The sequence below is a fragment of the Takifugu flavidus genome, chromosome 12 (genome assembly GCF_003711565.1).
Source record: "Takifugu flavidus isolate HTHZ2018 chromosome 12, ASM371156v2, whole genome shotgun sequence".
NCBI classification, from domain to species: Eukaryota; Metazoa; Chordata; class Actinopteri; order Tetraodontiformes; family Tetraodontidae; genus Takifugu; species Takifugu flavidus.
The window spans coordinates 2245369-2261915 of NC_079531.1; the positions used below are offsets into that span (position 1 = coordinate 2245369).

Genomic DNA, 16547 nt, shown 5'->3' on the forward strand with positions numbered 1-16547 from the left:
CTCCTTTGTCCCACAAAGTATGCAGCTGTGTGCCTTCACATATGAGCTGTTTTTGTCTGACACACAAACACACATGATGCTACAGAACCGTGTCCACCCCCGTGTTGCGGGCTCTCAGTATCCGTGCTGACGGCGTCCCGCTCCTGTTACCAGGATACTTCAAGTGCTGCAGGAGCGTGCGCTCCTCCGTTCCCACTCTGTTGTCTGCACCGTGCACTTCAGCCCAGATTGGATGAGAAGAAAAAAAACCGACTTCAAGCTGGAAAAACAGCCCCAAAGTGTTTTCTGATCTTTATACTCTGTAGGGTCCGATGGTTCCAGGTGAACAAACAGCCTGTGCTGATGCAGACGGGGGAACGTGGACAGATATTCTGCAGATAAGCGCGCAGGAACCGCCGCGATGACCAAACACATTCGACCACACGCTCTGGCTCCTCTGGTGAATAAGACCACCGGTTCCGTGCAGAAATGTGGACCCGTAATGTTTTCAGTTCATAATTTACAATTTAATTTATTGTATTTCCCACTGAAACAAACACGTTGAAAGCAAGGCGGCGCAATAATGCAGCGGCACAGATGAAAACTGCACTTTGCCTTCATGCTAAAACCACATAAAAGAATTCTATTATTCTAGATGACAGTTCACGTTTGTCTTTCCTGACATTTCATGTCGGGCCGGTTTAGTTGCGACATAAACAATGATTTCGGCCCTAAAGTCTCGACGTCACAGCATCTGTATGTTAAACACTGACATATAAATGTGGCCGACACATTGCTGCCACCCCGCCAGACTAAATGTTTTATTCAATATTGATGACAATAATAATAACATACTTCCAATAAAGTCAACATTCATCTCTTTTGAGTACATCCAACACCTCACAGGTGTGATGAATTTAACCCTTTTCTGCTCCGTTTACATCACGGTGACAGCACAGGTGTCAGTCTAATATGGCATCGAATCCAGTGTTTTATGATATATTCATAAGGTACAGCACACACAGGACATCACAGATAGTTCAATACAAACTGCTGTTTCTGCTGTAGGAGCTGATCTCCACCTGTATCCTCCTCTCTCTGTTTACACCTTTTATATTGAAGAAAGTGGGTTCTTTACACTTCCATACTTCAGTTAATAAGAAATGTTTTTGCTGTCAAATTCTACTTTGACTCTCCGATCAATTAAATGTAAATTTTAATCACTCAAATAATTTTCTTTGTTTTTTTTAAAGAGGAAAAATCTAGTTTGCCTCGGTATTAAAGGAGAAGAAGGTGCTCAGATCACACTAGAATCCTCTTAGATATTCTTAAAAAAGACCAAAAACCATCAAATAAAGACATTGTTAGCAAGCATTATACTGTATGTGCTAATACAGTCTGGCTCGTCTTCAGTATTCCAAATTAGTGCATTAGGGTGTTAAAAGGTGTTTATTTCTACCTTGATTTTCACCCAGTGGATGTTCAGTCTGAACCGCCTTCATGTTCTCTTCATCTCTGCTCCTCAGAACTAAGCTGAAAAACACCGACTTCTGTTGGTTGACGTGCGGCGGACCTCGGTATCGACATTAATGGTCCACTGAGAACCAAAACCACTCCCAAACCCCTTCTCTCATCACAGATCAACCACAACTAGCATCAACATCTGCATGAAGCACAGAATCTTGGGATGAAGCAACCTGAAGCGATCAAACTGCTTCCGAGTCGACCTGCAACAGTTGCTCTGCAATGTTCTGAAATCTCCACAATACAAAGGACGCGTCTTTTTCTTGAAGCGTTCTGTTGAGGCTGGCGTTCGTACAATCTGGTGCTGATCAGAGCCAACAGTGGACCTCAAACCCCGACAGTCCCGGGAGTTTGTTCGGTTAACCGAAGTGGACCTGCCACAGAGGTGGTGGAGTCACTTGCCTACGCTGAGAATGGTCATCTGCAGACACTCTTCTTTCAGAGCCACCAGTTCCGTCTTGTAGCTGCCTGACTTGCCCACGTCGTTATAAACGCACGGCTGCTTTTTCGCCGAAAGTGGCGTTTCCATAGTCACCGAGCCGGCATTGAGTATGTCCGCGTGTGAAGGTGAGCAGGAGGACCCCTTGTGGCAAGCTGCAGACAGCAACGCCGAGAGCGCCCGACCCACGTCGTGTCGAGCCCCCTCGTTCACAAAACAGTAGAGAATGGGGTCGGCTACACAGTTGAGGCTGGTCAGCGCCAGCGACACGTGATACGCTGCAAATAAACTCTCTTCCGAACCACAGTCACACGGTTTCCTTAAAAACATGACGCTCCGCACCAGGAGGAGGACATGATAGGGTCCGAAGCAGAGCAGAACGATGAGGATCAGACTCAGCGCCAGTCTCTGGATTTTCGCCTTTTCCTGTTGCTCCGTGGAAACGTTGCAGCGAACTGCCGCCAGGATCCCCCGATAGGCGACGAGCATGGCTGTCCACGGAGCCAGGAATCCCAGGAACGTCCTGTAGAGGTTCATCCCTGCCACCCAGTCCTGCATGGGATACTTTTCGAAACAGAACGTGTGATTGAAGCGATCCTGGAAGAGTTCGTCGTGGAACAATGGTGCAGAGTTGGCTACAATCTCAATGAGCCACACAACGGCGCTGACCAGGACAGCTGTCAGCAAATAGAGACAGAGAAATTATAGCATTACACTACTCGCCTGTCAAGGTCAAATGTCAGTGTTAGGGGTCATTTTCATACCTGTCTTGACCTGTCGAACCTTGGCAAAACGCAGAGGGTAGGCCACAGCCAGATACCTGTCTAGGGAGATGCAGCAGAGAAACGCGATGCTCACGTAGATGTTCGTGTAGAAGATGAAGCCGAAGAGCTTGCAGCTCCCCTGACCGTGGATCCAGTCGTCATGCTGAAGAAAGTAGTCGATCCACAGAGGAAGAGTGGTGATGTACAGCAGGTCGGCCACCGACAGGTTGATCAGGTACACGCCGAGCTCGTTGCGTTGCCTTACCTGCAATGGTGGCGCAGCGGGAAAGAAGGTGGCGTGAGGTTAGAGTCAAGTTCAGGTTAGATGAGACACACACATTTGATGTGTTGGTGTTGGCAGTTCTCAATCATCAGGTCATGTTGGCTCCCATCAAGACGACTGGACCTATCAAAATCTCTACTTTAAGCCCTTAACCACAGCATGTGCATTTAGCATCTAAGACTAAACATCGTGTGGTTTTAGCTTCAGCTGCAGCCAAGTAAAACTACATGTCTCTGGGAAATGCCAAAAGTCTGATATTGCATGGGAAAATACCGTTCTGTTCTGTTCAGTCACGGTTTATCACAAACTAATGATGTGATTAATTATGACTTAAATATGTTACTGCAGGCGGCACGGTGGTGTGGTGGTTAGCACTGTTGCCTCAGCAAGAAGGCCCCGGGTTCGATCCCCGGTTGGGACTGATTGGGGACTTTTTGTGTGGAGTTTGCATGTTCTCCCTGTGCCTGCGTGGGTTCTCTCCGGGTACTCCGGCTTCCTCCCACAGTCCAAAGACATGCATGATTGGGGATTAGGCTAATTGGAAACTCTAAATTGCCCGTAGGTGTGAGAGTGAATGGTTGTGTGTCTGTATGTGTTAGCCCTGCGATTGACTGGCGACCAGTCCAGGGTGTACCCTGCCTCCGCCCATTGAGCTGGGATAGGCTCCAGCCCCCCCGCGACCCTCAGTGGAGGAACAAGCGGTAGAAAATGAGTGAGAGAGAGTGAGTATGTTACTGCACAAGCCTCTCAAACCTGCATTAAAATAAAGGGGTGGGTGGATGGATGATGGATGGATGGATGGATGATGGATGGATGGATGGTTGTCCTCCTCACCTGCATATAGGCAGCCCACAAGGCCATACAGTTGGTGGGAAGCCCGAGGACGATGACGATGATGTAGAGCGTGGGCTGGAAAAACTGGTCCACTTTACTGTCCACATCACAGAAGGAGATGTTGCACATTGTCCCACGTGGAACTCTCTGCAATGTTGGTGTGTGTGTAACGGGTTTAGCTGCGCTCAGCTCTGATTTCCTTCCTGGAGTTTCACCATTTTCCAGGTCCAGCAGTTCGACAGAGACACGGCGACGCAGGCATCCTCGAGAACATCGCTGTTGTCCGACATACAGGATCAGAGCTGTCATTTCCAGGCCATCTCATAGATCCCGTTTAAAACTCTGTCCTTCTATCCCAGGAGGTTCCGTGCATCGTTGTCCTCTCTCATTCTTCAAAATCAGCCGCTGTAGCTTCCAGCTCAGAGAAGAAGGGATGGAGTTGGAGACGGAATGTGATGAAACGAAACCTCCTTATCGGCACATTGGCAGGCCTCCTGCCTCTGGACAGGACCTCATAAATCTTTCAGAGATTACACTTGTGTGTGTGTGGATGCGCGTGTGTGTGTGTGTCTCAAGGACCTGAGACACACGACTCCTCTGGGATGCTCTGGCTGCAACACAGGTGCGATTTTACATTTTCAGCTGACAGGTCGTCCATTTTCTCCGGAGCTTCTGCGAGAGAAAGACACAATGAGACTATTACAATGTCAAAAAATTGTCCGTACCGACAGATTAATGTTCCACGGTGGCAAAAAAACGTTCCACCACATGGGTCTGCAGCCAATAGGCGGATAAATGAGCGCTTTCTAAAGTCAGTAAGTTAAAGCCTCACAGCAAACAATGGAAACTTTCTGACTGGAGTAAACTAAATAAAAGTGTGAGCTGTAGTTCATTAGAAAGGTGCTTCAGGCTTGTGTTTTGCTCATGGGCCAATGTCCCTTTACAACATGAACAACTCTCACTGATGCTAGTTTGTGCTTTGTTTGCGCCGTGCCCGTAAATGTTGGAGGATTATAACCACACAAAGTGTTTGTGCTTCGTCTTGATGGAATTATCCAAATCGTTCTCTTAACTAGGTGGGATAAAGCTTTCAGTTATGATGTTAACTTTGTGGGCGGAGGCCAAATTCATAGCAGGGACGTGTTTTAAAGGAAACCTGAGGGTGCAGCAGTATCTGATCTGCTGCCAGTGTACATAAGTCAGCCCAGCCATGCAAACATCATGCTGGTTGTCAACATACAAAAATAAATATATACAGAAAAAATGTGTTGTTCCTGGAAATGGTGAAGAGTTTTGGTAGAATTGCCAAATGCCATTAGGGAAGCTGGGAGGAGCAATAAGACAAAGATCTGTATGAAGGAGAAACATCCGGATCTGTAATTTATTGTTTATGTGTGTGTGTGTGTGTGTGTGTGTGTGTGTGTGGTGTGTGTGTGTGTGTGTGTGTGTGTGTGTGTGTGTGTGTGTGATTACCCTAAACACACCTAAGGGGACCTTACATTTGCATCTGTGTGACAAAATTCTTGTTGACAGTCAACAGTGGAAGCAACAAGCATGTTGTCACGCAAGTACACACACCACTACACTTCACAACATGCTTTCACACAAACACAAGCAGGAAAGATGATCAATGACTTCCGTACATACACATGTAGACTGCAGAATCTAGCTAATCTAAAGTTGGTAAAATGAAATAAAGCTGGAAAAAATGCGTATACGCGCAGCGACTTTCTCCTTCCCGCCCAAAGCTTCCACTGGTGCAGGGATCTGAACCAGGAAGTCTTCTATTCATGAGCTCACAAAATTGAAACCTTTTCTAAATGCTGGCCTCAGGTTGATTCGTCAGATCTATTTGTTTTAGCAACAACAATATTAATCCTCACGTCAGGAAATTTTCCAGACTGCTTCGCGGATACTTTAACCTCCATTAAAATTGTCTGATCTCCTGTTTTGACTCTTTATTTTGGCCATGCGCACACGCTGACCATACCCAGCTCCACTGCTCTCCTCCACTAGTCCGATTAATTAGAGCTGCTTAAGGACAAACGTTTCACAGATGGAAGTGTGATTGCATATCTAATGTTGGAGACGGACATCCCAGGGGGCCGGCTGTCATGCTGAGCTGTAAACAGGAGGACGGATGCCTCCATGTCAGTTCCCATAAGCATGGTGGGAAAAGCCTTGGCATCATCCTGTTCAAGTCCTGCAGCAGGGGGAGAGGAGACACAGAGACTGGGCCCAACTGAACTCAGTGTTTACCCTCCGTGCTCGTGTTTACGGACCCTTGCACATCAGTTGGTATTACTGGCATTTTGCTTGGAGAGGAGGAGCTCCGTGATGGAGAGTTTTGTGTTAAAATCCAACGTTACATGAAACTTATTCTGTAAAAATTGTTCTTTTTGTAAACATGTTTTTTTAAATTTACATAAATAATTGAAACAACCTTAAATTTGCTCCTGCAGACATTATTTTGACCAGGAATACAGTACAAATACACGTCTGATTAGAGATAATGGTGGCTTTGGTGGTGCGTTCTTGGCCATCAGGGATTATTAAATAAAGAACTGATGATTTTTAACTAACTAGGCCACAGAACACTGTGTTCTGATGCAGTAAATTAACTTTATCACAACAGGTAAGAGCCAAGATAAAATTCCATTGAGGAGTCGCTCCATTTGAAAAGAATCCTGCCAAACCAGTTCGTTATATAAGGGCACTCAAGCAAATCCGTTTGAACCTAACGGCAGTAGAAAAACACCAAATGAATTCAGCGAGCCTTTTAAAAGTCACATGACCTTAACGTGAGTCCTGTCCATTGTTTTTTCCCTGATTCTTCCACCACGGATGCAGCCATCTAAAACAATCAGAGGCCTCTCGCAAACCAGGTTTAGAAATGCCAGACATGTGACCAAAATACCCCAGAACCAGTTACGATATAAAAACGATTAAGGGAAATGCGATAATGCCACAGACGTGACAGTCAGTTGTCACCGGCAGCGTGGCTGGTGCGCTTTAACGGTTATTGCATCAACCCATCAAAGGCTTAATCCTGTTACAGGTGACTCACAACAGACAGTGACTTCAGATTAGATTACGGTGAAGATTATTGGGTGTATCGAGAACAAACACGCAGACCGTGTTATTAGAAAGGCTCAGTCTCCAACCAGGTAATCAGTTTTTGCAATATCTGTGGGGTGAAATGCACCACTATGGCATCTGACTTCAATATCCCTGACGTGCATGAGTCAGCACCTTGCTGCAGACAGGATATGTCATCTGCTGAGCCCAGGATGTTTCAGTCTCACAGTTCCACCCCTGTTATTTTGGAAAAGCTGTACAATATCTACCAGAATCTGGAACACGCCAGAACACGCCTTCTGTTGCGGACTCCAGATCAAATCTCCTCCTTATATTCCTGTCACAGGTCACGAGTGGGTTAAGCGTGAGATGAGAAATACTCACATTCATTCAGATGTGAAACACACACGCAGAAAATAGTGCCGCTAAATCCCAGCGACCTTTTCTCCGGTTCCATCTTTAATCCCATTTCCACAACTAGAGCCATTCACCGTGGTTGCTCGCTCTGCATGATCTGATTTGCCAGGATGTAGATATCGATGTTATTCACTCACCATCCATCTTCCTGTATTGGCTTATCCATATATCAATAAGCTGCTGGGGGTATTCTGCGAATCAGAAGACAAATGTAACTGGATTGAAAACCATCTCTGACAAAAGCCAGGCCGCAATTCAATCAGGCGATTCGGTCCATCACTGAGAGGCACATTTAATCTGATGGACGGGTGTTCTTCTGTGAGCTTTTTGATTGACAGATGAACCAAAAACGATCGCCCGTGGTGCAGTGCAGAAGGCCTCGCGCCGACAGACCAGTGAAAACAGTAATCAGCCGGAGGTGTTGCTGCTGCTGCTGCTACGTCCCCGACCGTGTCCACCGTGACCACGTGTGATGACGGTCCCGTAACAGTCAGGGGCCCATCGTCAGCCCATCATCAGCTGCTGAGCTGAGTCATGAGCCTGAAGCCCAAGGAGCCTGCCATCATACGGCCATCCCCCCACGTGTATTCATGAAAGACACAGGAATGGAAGCAACATTAAGGCGTGCGCATTGATTAAATACTCCATAAAGCAAAGTGTATTGATCAGCAGACCTGATGAAATCAACTCAGACGACCTTTCACAGGCAGAGACAGAGTAAATGTCCTTGAGCACTCAACAATGTACTGTACACACAGATGCAACCCCTCTTTCTTGTTTTTCACTTCCTGTTTGTATATCAGGCTCCAGGAAAAGTCATCTCAGCCTACCAACATGTTTACCATAGCTGGGAGTAACGCAGCTCCACAACTCAAACACACAGATTAGCAGAGTGACAATAATCCAAAATACATGCAGAGAAATGCAAAAGTGAGGTGAGAAAAATCCAGATAAACATATGATGAGGAAAAATCAAACCCCACATGAGTTCATGATTGAATGAAAAGGGGAAACACTGAACTGGACATGTAAAAATATCTGTCTGAAGCAGAGAAGCTTTACAGTTAAAGCTGGCTGGTCATTTCATGCTCGGCTGGCCGCGCAGCCGTCCATGTTTAAAATCCTTCACCCCGACTCCATGCAGGGAAAATTAATGACTTTGATAAAAGTGCCACGTTTTCCTTTGATGGCCCCACATTGAATTTCATAGTATGAGTATTGATTCAGTATTGACTGAGTCAGAGCCGCATCCACCAGCAGCCATGCATCTGGTACCTGGGCCTCCATAGGGGACATGCCTGAACCCCCCCTCTTGTGGATGTGATACACACTTCTGTAATGCTCCTCAACTGTCACCATCCTCCTTGTGCTCTCTACAGCATTTGAATTTGAATGAATATAAAGGTACACTTAAATAAGCTTCACTCTTAAGAGCCCTAACAAATAAAGTGCCAGCATCCAGGGATTGAGGGTTCGACACATCCCTTTATAATTGCATGTGATTATGTTCGTCTACTGCATGAACCTGCATGTGTGTAAAAAGATTAACTAATTCTGTGGGATTAATGAAGTATATTCACATTGGCCTTTACAGTTGTATAAAGTGTTATCATTAAATGACAATATTTTGGCTATATTGGGATGGGATTTCACTTTTTTCTGCTACTATTTGGCAGAGCGTGTGCGTGCTGGGATTTTTTTTTTTTTTTTAATAAAAATGAATAAATAACCACATTTTGGTCCTCCAGTTACCTCCAGTTTCAACATTTCCACAGACTCAAGTCTTCCAAAACAGAGACATGGTTCAATTATATTCAAGTCCTGAGGTTAAATATCTCATTTAGTTGCACCCACATCACAAATGTACCTGTGCAATATTTCCATTAAACCACAGTTACCAGTGATCCACAGTGACCTTTCACCACTATGTTTTAGTCAGTTCTTCCTTGTGTCCTGGTGGAAGTGTGTGCCAGATGTAAGAAATGTGTTCCTGACATCTCGCTTTTACAAGAATAGGAGGGAAATGAGCTCACTGAGACTAATGAGCTCGTCTAATACAGAAAATAGCCCACCTAAAAAGACATTAACAATGAGACGTTAAATCAGCCATTTGGTCAATTTTTTGGATTTCAGGTATGAAAACATGTGTTAGCATACAAAATGATCACATAAATCATGTGATGTGGCGACGAATAAAACTTTTATGTCGTGTTTTAACAATAACATTTTTAGAAGTTAGGTCAGGATATGCCTGTTTCCTCCGCCACTTCCTGTTTTGTCTTTTTCAGTCTGATTGGTCGGTTCTGTCCACGAGTGACACGAGGGCACAGAGGTTCTGTTATCAACCGCTGGCCTGTGATCTGCAGGTCAGTAAATCACATGACCCACCGGCGTGCGTGTTCAAATTAAAATAGAGTATTGCTAGAGAGGATTGAGTAATCAGAAATTAAAAATACGTTAAATAAAAATGACTATTTATCTTGTTTGAATACAACATCAAGTCAAACTTGTCCTTAAGGAAAGAAAAAGAAGGATGAGGCAACAAAAAAACAGTGAAATGCACCACAGAGCGTGGTTTAAGTAGAGAAGTGTACAAAAAAGAGCTGAGAGGAAATGAAAAAGACGTTGGGAAAGGTTAAATCAAGATGGCCGATTGGAGGCAAAAACTGATGTGAGCTCATAAAAAGGAAGAGAACAGAAGGATGATAGAAAATAGAACGTTATCACCATTTAAAATTGCTTTATTACCGTACCCAGGTGCTGCTGACGCCAAACTGGAGACATTAGGGTGTCTGTGTGTCTGTGTGTGTGACGGATGTGTGTGTGTGTGTGAGAGAGAGAAGGAGATACAGGGCTAACAGTGACTTCACCACGCCCCACCCAGTAAATTTAGATGTGGCTCCACACTTTCAGCAGTTCTTCAGCTCTCTCTCTCTCTCTCACACACACACACACACAGAGAGAGAGAGAGAGAGAGAGAGAGGACACATTATCTCTCGTCTGTCACTTATCTCTCGTCTTTCTTTCCTTCATTTAGATCTGTATCTCAGCCTGGAGGCCATCAGCCATTCATCACAACACCAATGCTGTGTGTGACCCTCTGTTACATATTACATTATAGACTTCACTAAATTGACCGTCAGACTTTATTGATTCCAGGTTACATTTATCTTCAGAGGCTGGTTACCATCCTGCTGTGTCTAATCTAAAACCTAAAACCACAGCCCAAAACAGATATGCTGATTAGCTGCTGCCTACAGTCCCTATATATTTATGAATGTATGGAATATTTAAATCTGTCTTTTTTATTGGGAGCAGGGGAAGGGGAATCATTTTTCAGTATTGAAGTTAAACAGTGGCTTATTATTCAGCTGTAGAGGAACGAATGTATTTAAAAAACAAATAATTTTCTTATCTCCATGACAACAAACAAAAAAACAGCGGGGATGGTGGCAAATATTTCTGCTGATGCAAATGAGCTCTTGACTCCATTAAAATAGGAGCTGAGTCGCCCACGTCCACGCACCCGTGTGTGTGTGTGTGCGTGTGTGTGTGACTTCAACAGTTACCTTCCCTTTCTTATGAGTCATTTCTCTAAATAACAGACCAGAAGTATGGCATCTCATTTTCTGGGCTCCTGCCCTCAACAACCCCCCCACTCCCAACTGCAAATAACCATCTGCCAGTTCATCATCGCACTTTGTCGCACATTTTGTGCTGACACCCACAGCAAAAATGGTTTGGGTCAATTTGGAGAAGAGGTGTGAGACGTTCAGTGACCAAGACCGTGTCAGAGAACCCCACACCTCACCAGTCGGCCACTTCTTCCCACCAGTGAAGCATTTATGCGTTGCTGTTGTACTGAAATTGTTAAAAACAGCTCAGAAAACAAACTGCGGTTAAAATGTCAAGTGCAAATTATGTATGCACTCACAACACCCACCGTGCTGCAGCTTCAAACGCATGTTTAGCAGCAGGCTCGGCTGTCCAAACACACCAGCTCAAGTTCTGAACCCGGGAACTGAGCCAAAGTAGATGAACTCAGACTCATTTCAGATCATTTTAGCTGACAGTATAATGTAATAATGTAGCGGGCTCGCACCGCTCTGGTCGGGCTAGCTGTTAGCATTTCGCTGCCCCTTAATCACAGTGATTACTAAACCACAGAGGCTCTTAAGTGCTGCTTCTGAAAACTCCTCTGGAGAGCAATTACACCATCACTGCTCTCTCTCACACTCAACCTCTTCTCAAATTTCTTTTTTTATCCTCCTGTCCCCTCCTCCATTCACCTTCCTCTCTCTCCTCTACTTGTTGGTTGCTTTACAAATGCTCTAATCTCCTTCTAATTTCTTGTTTATCATCTCACTGCTGCGCTCTGATTTCCTTGATCAGCTCCAACACAAACAGGCTGTTGGGATTTCTTCTGTGAGCAACGATATTATGTCCACACAATTTAGTGGAAACTTATTAAATGCTTCTTTATTGACTTAAATTGAAAGGACCTGCCACTTCGGGTTTCTTTTACCCCACCCGCGCTACTTATTTGCCTCCATGTGCACAAGAGGCAGGATGAGAGGAGGCGTGTCAGCTACATTGCTAACACATTTCTATCTTAGGACCCAGATAATATCTCATCTGACAGACAAAAAACAGATCTGAAGTGACAGACGGTGTTTTTAAGGCTACGAAAAGATACTCAGCTTTCAAATACTTAGAAAGAAACATAATATTATGGTTTCTGTTTTGGAATCTCTCTTTAGCATGATGCTAAATTCCTTAGTTCAAACTCCGAGACTGATAATACACAAGGAAGGAGACGGATCTATCTGTATCAGGGAAGCAGAGGGGTGTGTGTGTGTGTGTGTGTGTGTGTGTGTGTGTGTGTGTGTGTGTGTGTATGGGGGGGGGGGAGTGGGAGGTGGGAATCGAGCTGGTAAGTAAAGCCGAGGCTCCATCCTAACCACAACCATCCTCTGGCCTTCAAGGTCAGAGTTAAAGCGGTGTAGATTATATTTCTCCTGAGGTCACAAGTAGTTCAGTGCAAGAGAAGAAGAGCTCTGGTGAGGAAGAGGAGGGGAAGTGATGCAAAATAAGGACCGACTTGGCCCCTGTTGTACCCCACTGTCAGCTGCCAGATCAGCTATTAATCACCATAGTTGAAGGTATCAAATATAATTAATGACTGCTTTACCGCAGACAGCCTCTAGAGGGTGAACAAACATCAGCAGAATGTTCATCAGCCCTTCACTGAATTCATATTTTTGTTAATGAGCACAGATTTATTATACTATAAACCAATGACATCATTGGTTTAATGGGGGGGTGGCTGAATGTGAACTATGAAACAAAATAGTAACAAAACCCTGATTGAATGATGAGGATTGGAAGCTGCTGATGTTCACATTAGTGGTGTCAGAGTAGAAAACTCGAATTCTAGAGGAGGAACAGCGGATTCATTGTGCCAACTGTTTACTAAAGGGACAGCAAACATCTGCTGAAGCGTTTCCCTGTGGCTCACTGATGCATGATCCTTTCCTGGAAGTCCGCTATCGCTGACTTTTCCTCCCTCTCTCTCTCTGCTGCCTCCGTCCAACAAGTTGTCACATATTCACACTCTGGGAACGTGCAGCATACGTGTATAAAATAATGGTTATGCTGTTCAGGACACAGAAGCCTCACAGTCTTGGTGATTTTTTTCTACTCATACTAACTAAAGACCACAAATGGAAATCTCAAGAGAAGCAATCACTTTGATGAATCGGTCCAGCAGGGGGGCCTTCCCCCTCCCCCAGGGTGAGATGATCAATATGAATGAATGCTCGGTCTAACTCTGCTTCCTAACGTGGTTTCAGCATTTCTCTGTTTCTTCCTTATTTTGAAATTAAAACTGTCTTTTGGCAGGAAATGATCTTTTAAAACTGGGAGTGTCGAAACGTCTCATCAACCATTTTCAACCAGTGCAAAAACAGCCTTTTAGAGACGTTTTAACTCATCTGAAATAACATGGCTATAGTTGATGGAGAGGTCCGCTGTTAGAGCTGATCTCATGGCGTGTGTGTGTGTGTGTGTGTGTGTGGTGTGTGTGTGTGTGGTGTGTGTGTGTGTGTGTGTGTGTGTGTCACAGCCACAGAGCTGTGACACAACCATCTGCTCTACACTAGCAACAGTCAGCATCCAATTTTCCATTTACTGATGATTTGATTTGATTTTGCGGAAGGTTATGGGAGTAAAATGCAGTTGTGCTCCAGTGATGTCAGATGAAGTCAGGGAGCAGGAGAGATGGGCAACGATAACAGACACAACTGGCTGGTTTTAATTCACAGCTGTATCGTCGTGCGTTTGATAATCGCGTGTCAGATGTGTTGACGCCGACGAGAAAGTTTTATGAGCCCAAAACAGCCCAAAATCTTCCAGGTTAGTTTAACAATTAACAAAGAACCCAACTTGTTTTCAGCACCAAATAAGCTAAATGTTGTGTAGTGGATCAGCATTCTGCAGGTGGCATTTTGATTTAAGCTGATTTCTGCTTTTACACACAGACACACACACACACACACACGCACACACACACACTCTGCACTCACCTTTAGGTGGACTGATTGCTGCTGTCTCCTCCGTGTGTCCGCTCAGAAGACGCTTAAAGAGGCGTTTACTTTCCTTTAGCCTGCGTGAGGAACCTGAGAGACGGACGAGGGTGCAAATAGTGTAGAGAACAGCAGCAACTGCAGAGAGCCACACCAACAGGCAGACCGAGAGAGAAAGGAGAGTTTGACTAAGAGAGAGGGGGGAGAGAGGGAGAGAGAGAGAGAGAGAGAGGGAGAGAGAGAGAATGAGACCAACTGAGAGAGAAAGGAGAGTTTGACGGAGAGGGGGGGGCAGGGGGAATGAGACCAACTGAGAGAGAAAGGAAGAGACACACAGAGAGAGAGAGAGAGAGAGAGAGAGAGAGAGAGAGAGAGAGAGAGAGAGAGAGAGCAACTGATAAAGTGAGCGAGAGACTGGGAGATCTGCAGATAGGGAAAGCAAGAGATTGAGAGCAAGATGTAATGCAAAAGAGAGACATAATTGTCTCTGTGTGCGTGTGTGTTCGTGTACAGGCTAAATATTGAGTAGAAAATTGTACATTCTGGTACTGATTGGTAAATATTGGTTTTAAAGTTAGGAACTGGGTAAAGGTTAAGGTGGGGGGGTGGTTGTGATGTTAGGGTCAGGGTTAAAGCTGGGAAATGCATTGTCTGTAAAAAGACAGTGGGTTAGGGTTAGGGTTAGGGTTGGGTTAGGGTTAGGGTTAGGGTGTGTGTGTGTGTGTGTGTTTCCCTGCCTACAACAATACTGGATAGACATTGACATTCCTACCTGAGGCAGAGTCATTTCAGCCCAGACCAAAATGGTCAAAAGGATAAAATAAATAATGAGGAAAATGGCTGAGCAGCATTCCATCAGTTGATTTGAGCATCCAACTTTAGCTATTTTCTTTTTAATGTTTTAAATATTGATACTTGAATGTAAGAGTCTCCTGCAGGGGGCGCTAGCATTCAAAACGCAGCCAACAAACCATTTACAGACAAGTTCTAAATAATTCATTGTAAAATGGTAAAATTTCCAGGAAAATCACACAGATGTGAAACAAACACAACAAATATAAACAATACAAACTTTTGTGGTATGAAACCGTATCATGAACAGGAGAAACCCCCTAAATTTAGTGTCTTTTTCACATATTTATAGAATTTCAAGGGAGGACGCATGAGTGAAGGAAGCCATTTTAAAAATGAACTAAGGGAACACTGCAGTTATTGAGCAGACCTGTCCCTCGGTTGCATAACTGGGTTTACGAGCTCATGTTAACGTCAGATGCTGATGGCGTTGACAACACTGTGTTGTTCCCGGCTCACTTCCATCCGCCATGCTCTTGGACGCTGGACGCTGGAGGCGTCTCTCCTCCCACGGATGAAACTTCACCCCGACTCCATTGAATTTGCTCTCTGCAGGACCGACAATCTGAGGCACAGACGACGTTCTGCAGCATGACGACCCAGGTTCAGTGTTCCTGGATGGATCGCTGACTCACTCCAGCTGCTTAGAGGCACAAAAGCAACATAAAAATTCATCAGAGCGAGCGTGCGTGTGTGTGTGTGTGTGTGTGTGTGTGTGTGTGTGTGTGTGTGTGTGTGTGTGTGTGGTGTGTGTGTGTGTGTGTGTGTGTGTGTGTGTGTGTGTGTCCACGCCCATCATCCCCATCCTGCTCTGTTGAGACAGGTGCTGAAGGCCCGGAGGATCCAGGCCAGTGTGAGACGCGCTCCGAATCAGCTTCCTGCCGAGATGAAAGGAGCAAAGCGCGACTTCAGAACCAGGACGCCTTTGATGCGAGCGAGCTGGAAAAAAAACCCTCTGCATTCTGCAGATGTGGGGCGACGATCCCACCACATCACTACTTTTGTCAAATTTCCCCTTTGCTTTAAACACTTTGTTCATCAGTCGGTTGCTTGTTTCGGTGTTAAACAGTTATAGAAATCACAATAAAAAGGAATAAAGCAGCATTTCAAGCTTCTTTAAATCAAACTAGAGTTCAGAGGAAATTTCAACCTCTTTCATTGTCTTGGTCCCAGATTAATTTCATACATGTGTTGCTCTGTTTTTCTAAATTTCACCGTCAGACTTTTATTATCTCTGGTTTGGACACAGACTGTCAAAATATTCCATCCCGTGTCTCTGAGAACAAGCGAAACCGCGTTGTGTTCTCACGACTGCGTTCTCACATAAAAAAAAGAGGAAAAAAATCAACCAACACAGCAAAGTCTGATTGTAAAAGTGCTTCCATAAAGCAGAAAAAGGGATTTTTCCTCAATTGATACATCTGGAAGGACGGACGTGCCTTCAGTGTGTGTGATTTGATCATGAATAGACATTTTATTGTGAATTTATCAGGAAACCACCAGAGCCATCAGCTTGGCTAACCTGCCTTCCAACCACGTCTCTCACGTCCTGAACTCTCCTCCACAACTCAGAGAACACTTGAGCTGAGTTCTGAGCCCAACAATGGAAACACATGGTTTCTCAAGAAAACTGTGGTTGATGAACTTTTTACTAAAGAATAAGGGACCCTGGGGACCATGTCAGAGTCATCGGAATCTCTGATTCTTCCTGTTAAAGATTTGCTGTGTGCTACCAAAGTAGTTACAGTCTGAAAAATCTGAATCAAATATGCGATTGACTTTAGGTGAGAAGA

The 16547-nt window shown here is 44.8% G+C and overlaps 1 protein-coding gene and 1 long non-coding RNA gene across 4 annotated transcripts; one reads left to right on the forward strand and one right to left on the reverse strand.

Annotated features, from left to right (window-relative positions):
* Positions 1 to 776: 776 nt before the first annotated feature.
* Positions 777 to 14142, reverse strand: gpr4 (G protein-coupled receptor 4). Of its 2 annotated transcripts, none has more exons than XM_057048969.1 (4): positions 13903 to 14142; positions 3824 to 4495; positions 2707 to 2971; positions 777 to 2619 (listed from the first exon to the last, which is right to left on the reverse strand). In XM_057048969.1, the coding sequence occupies exons 2-4, from the start codon at positions 4130 to 4132 to the stop codon at positions 1898 to 1900; spliced, it is 1296 nt and encodes a 431-aa protein (XP_056904949.1). In that variant the 5' UTR covers positions 4133 to 4495; positions 13903 to 14142; the 3' UTR covers positions 777 to 1897. The 2 variants fall into 2 exon arrangements, with proteins under 2 accessions (XP_056904949.1, XP_056904950.1); XM_057048970.1 differs by lacking the exon at positions 13903 to 14142 and adding an exon at positions 10072 to 10218.
* LOC130534667 (uncharacterized) lies at positions 11040 to 15858 on the forward strand. Of its 2 annotated transcripts, XR_008952932.1 has the most exons (3): positions 11040 to 13111; positions 15047 to 15364; positions 15578 to 15858. It is a non-coding gene; the product is annotated as an uncharacterized LOC130534667 (long non-coding RNA). The 2 variants fall into 2 exon arrangements; XR_008952931.1 differs by lacking the exon at positions 11040 to 13111 and having other exon boundaries at positions 14618 to 15364.
* The last annotated feature ends 689 nt before the right edge of the window (positions 15859 to 16547 follow it).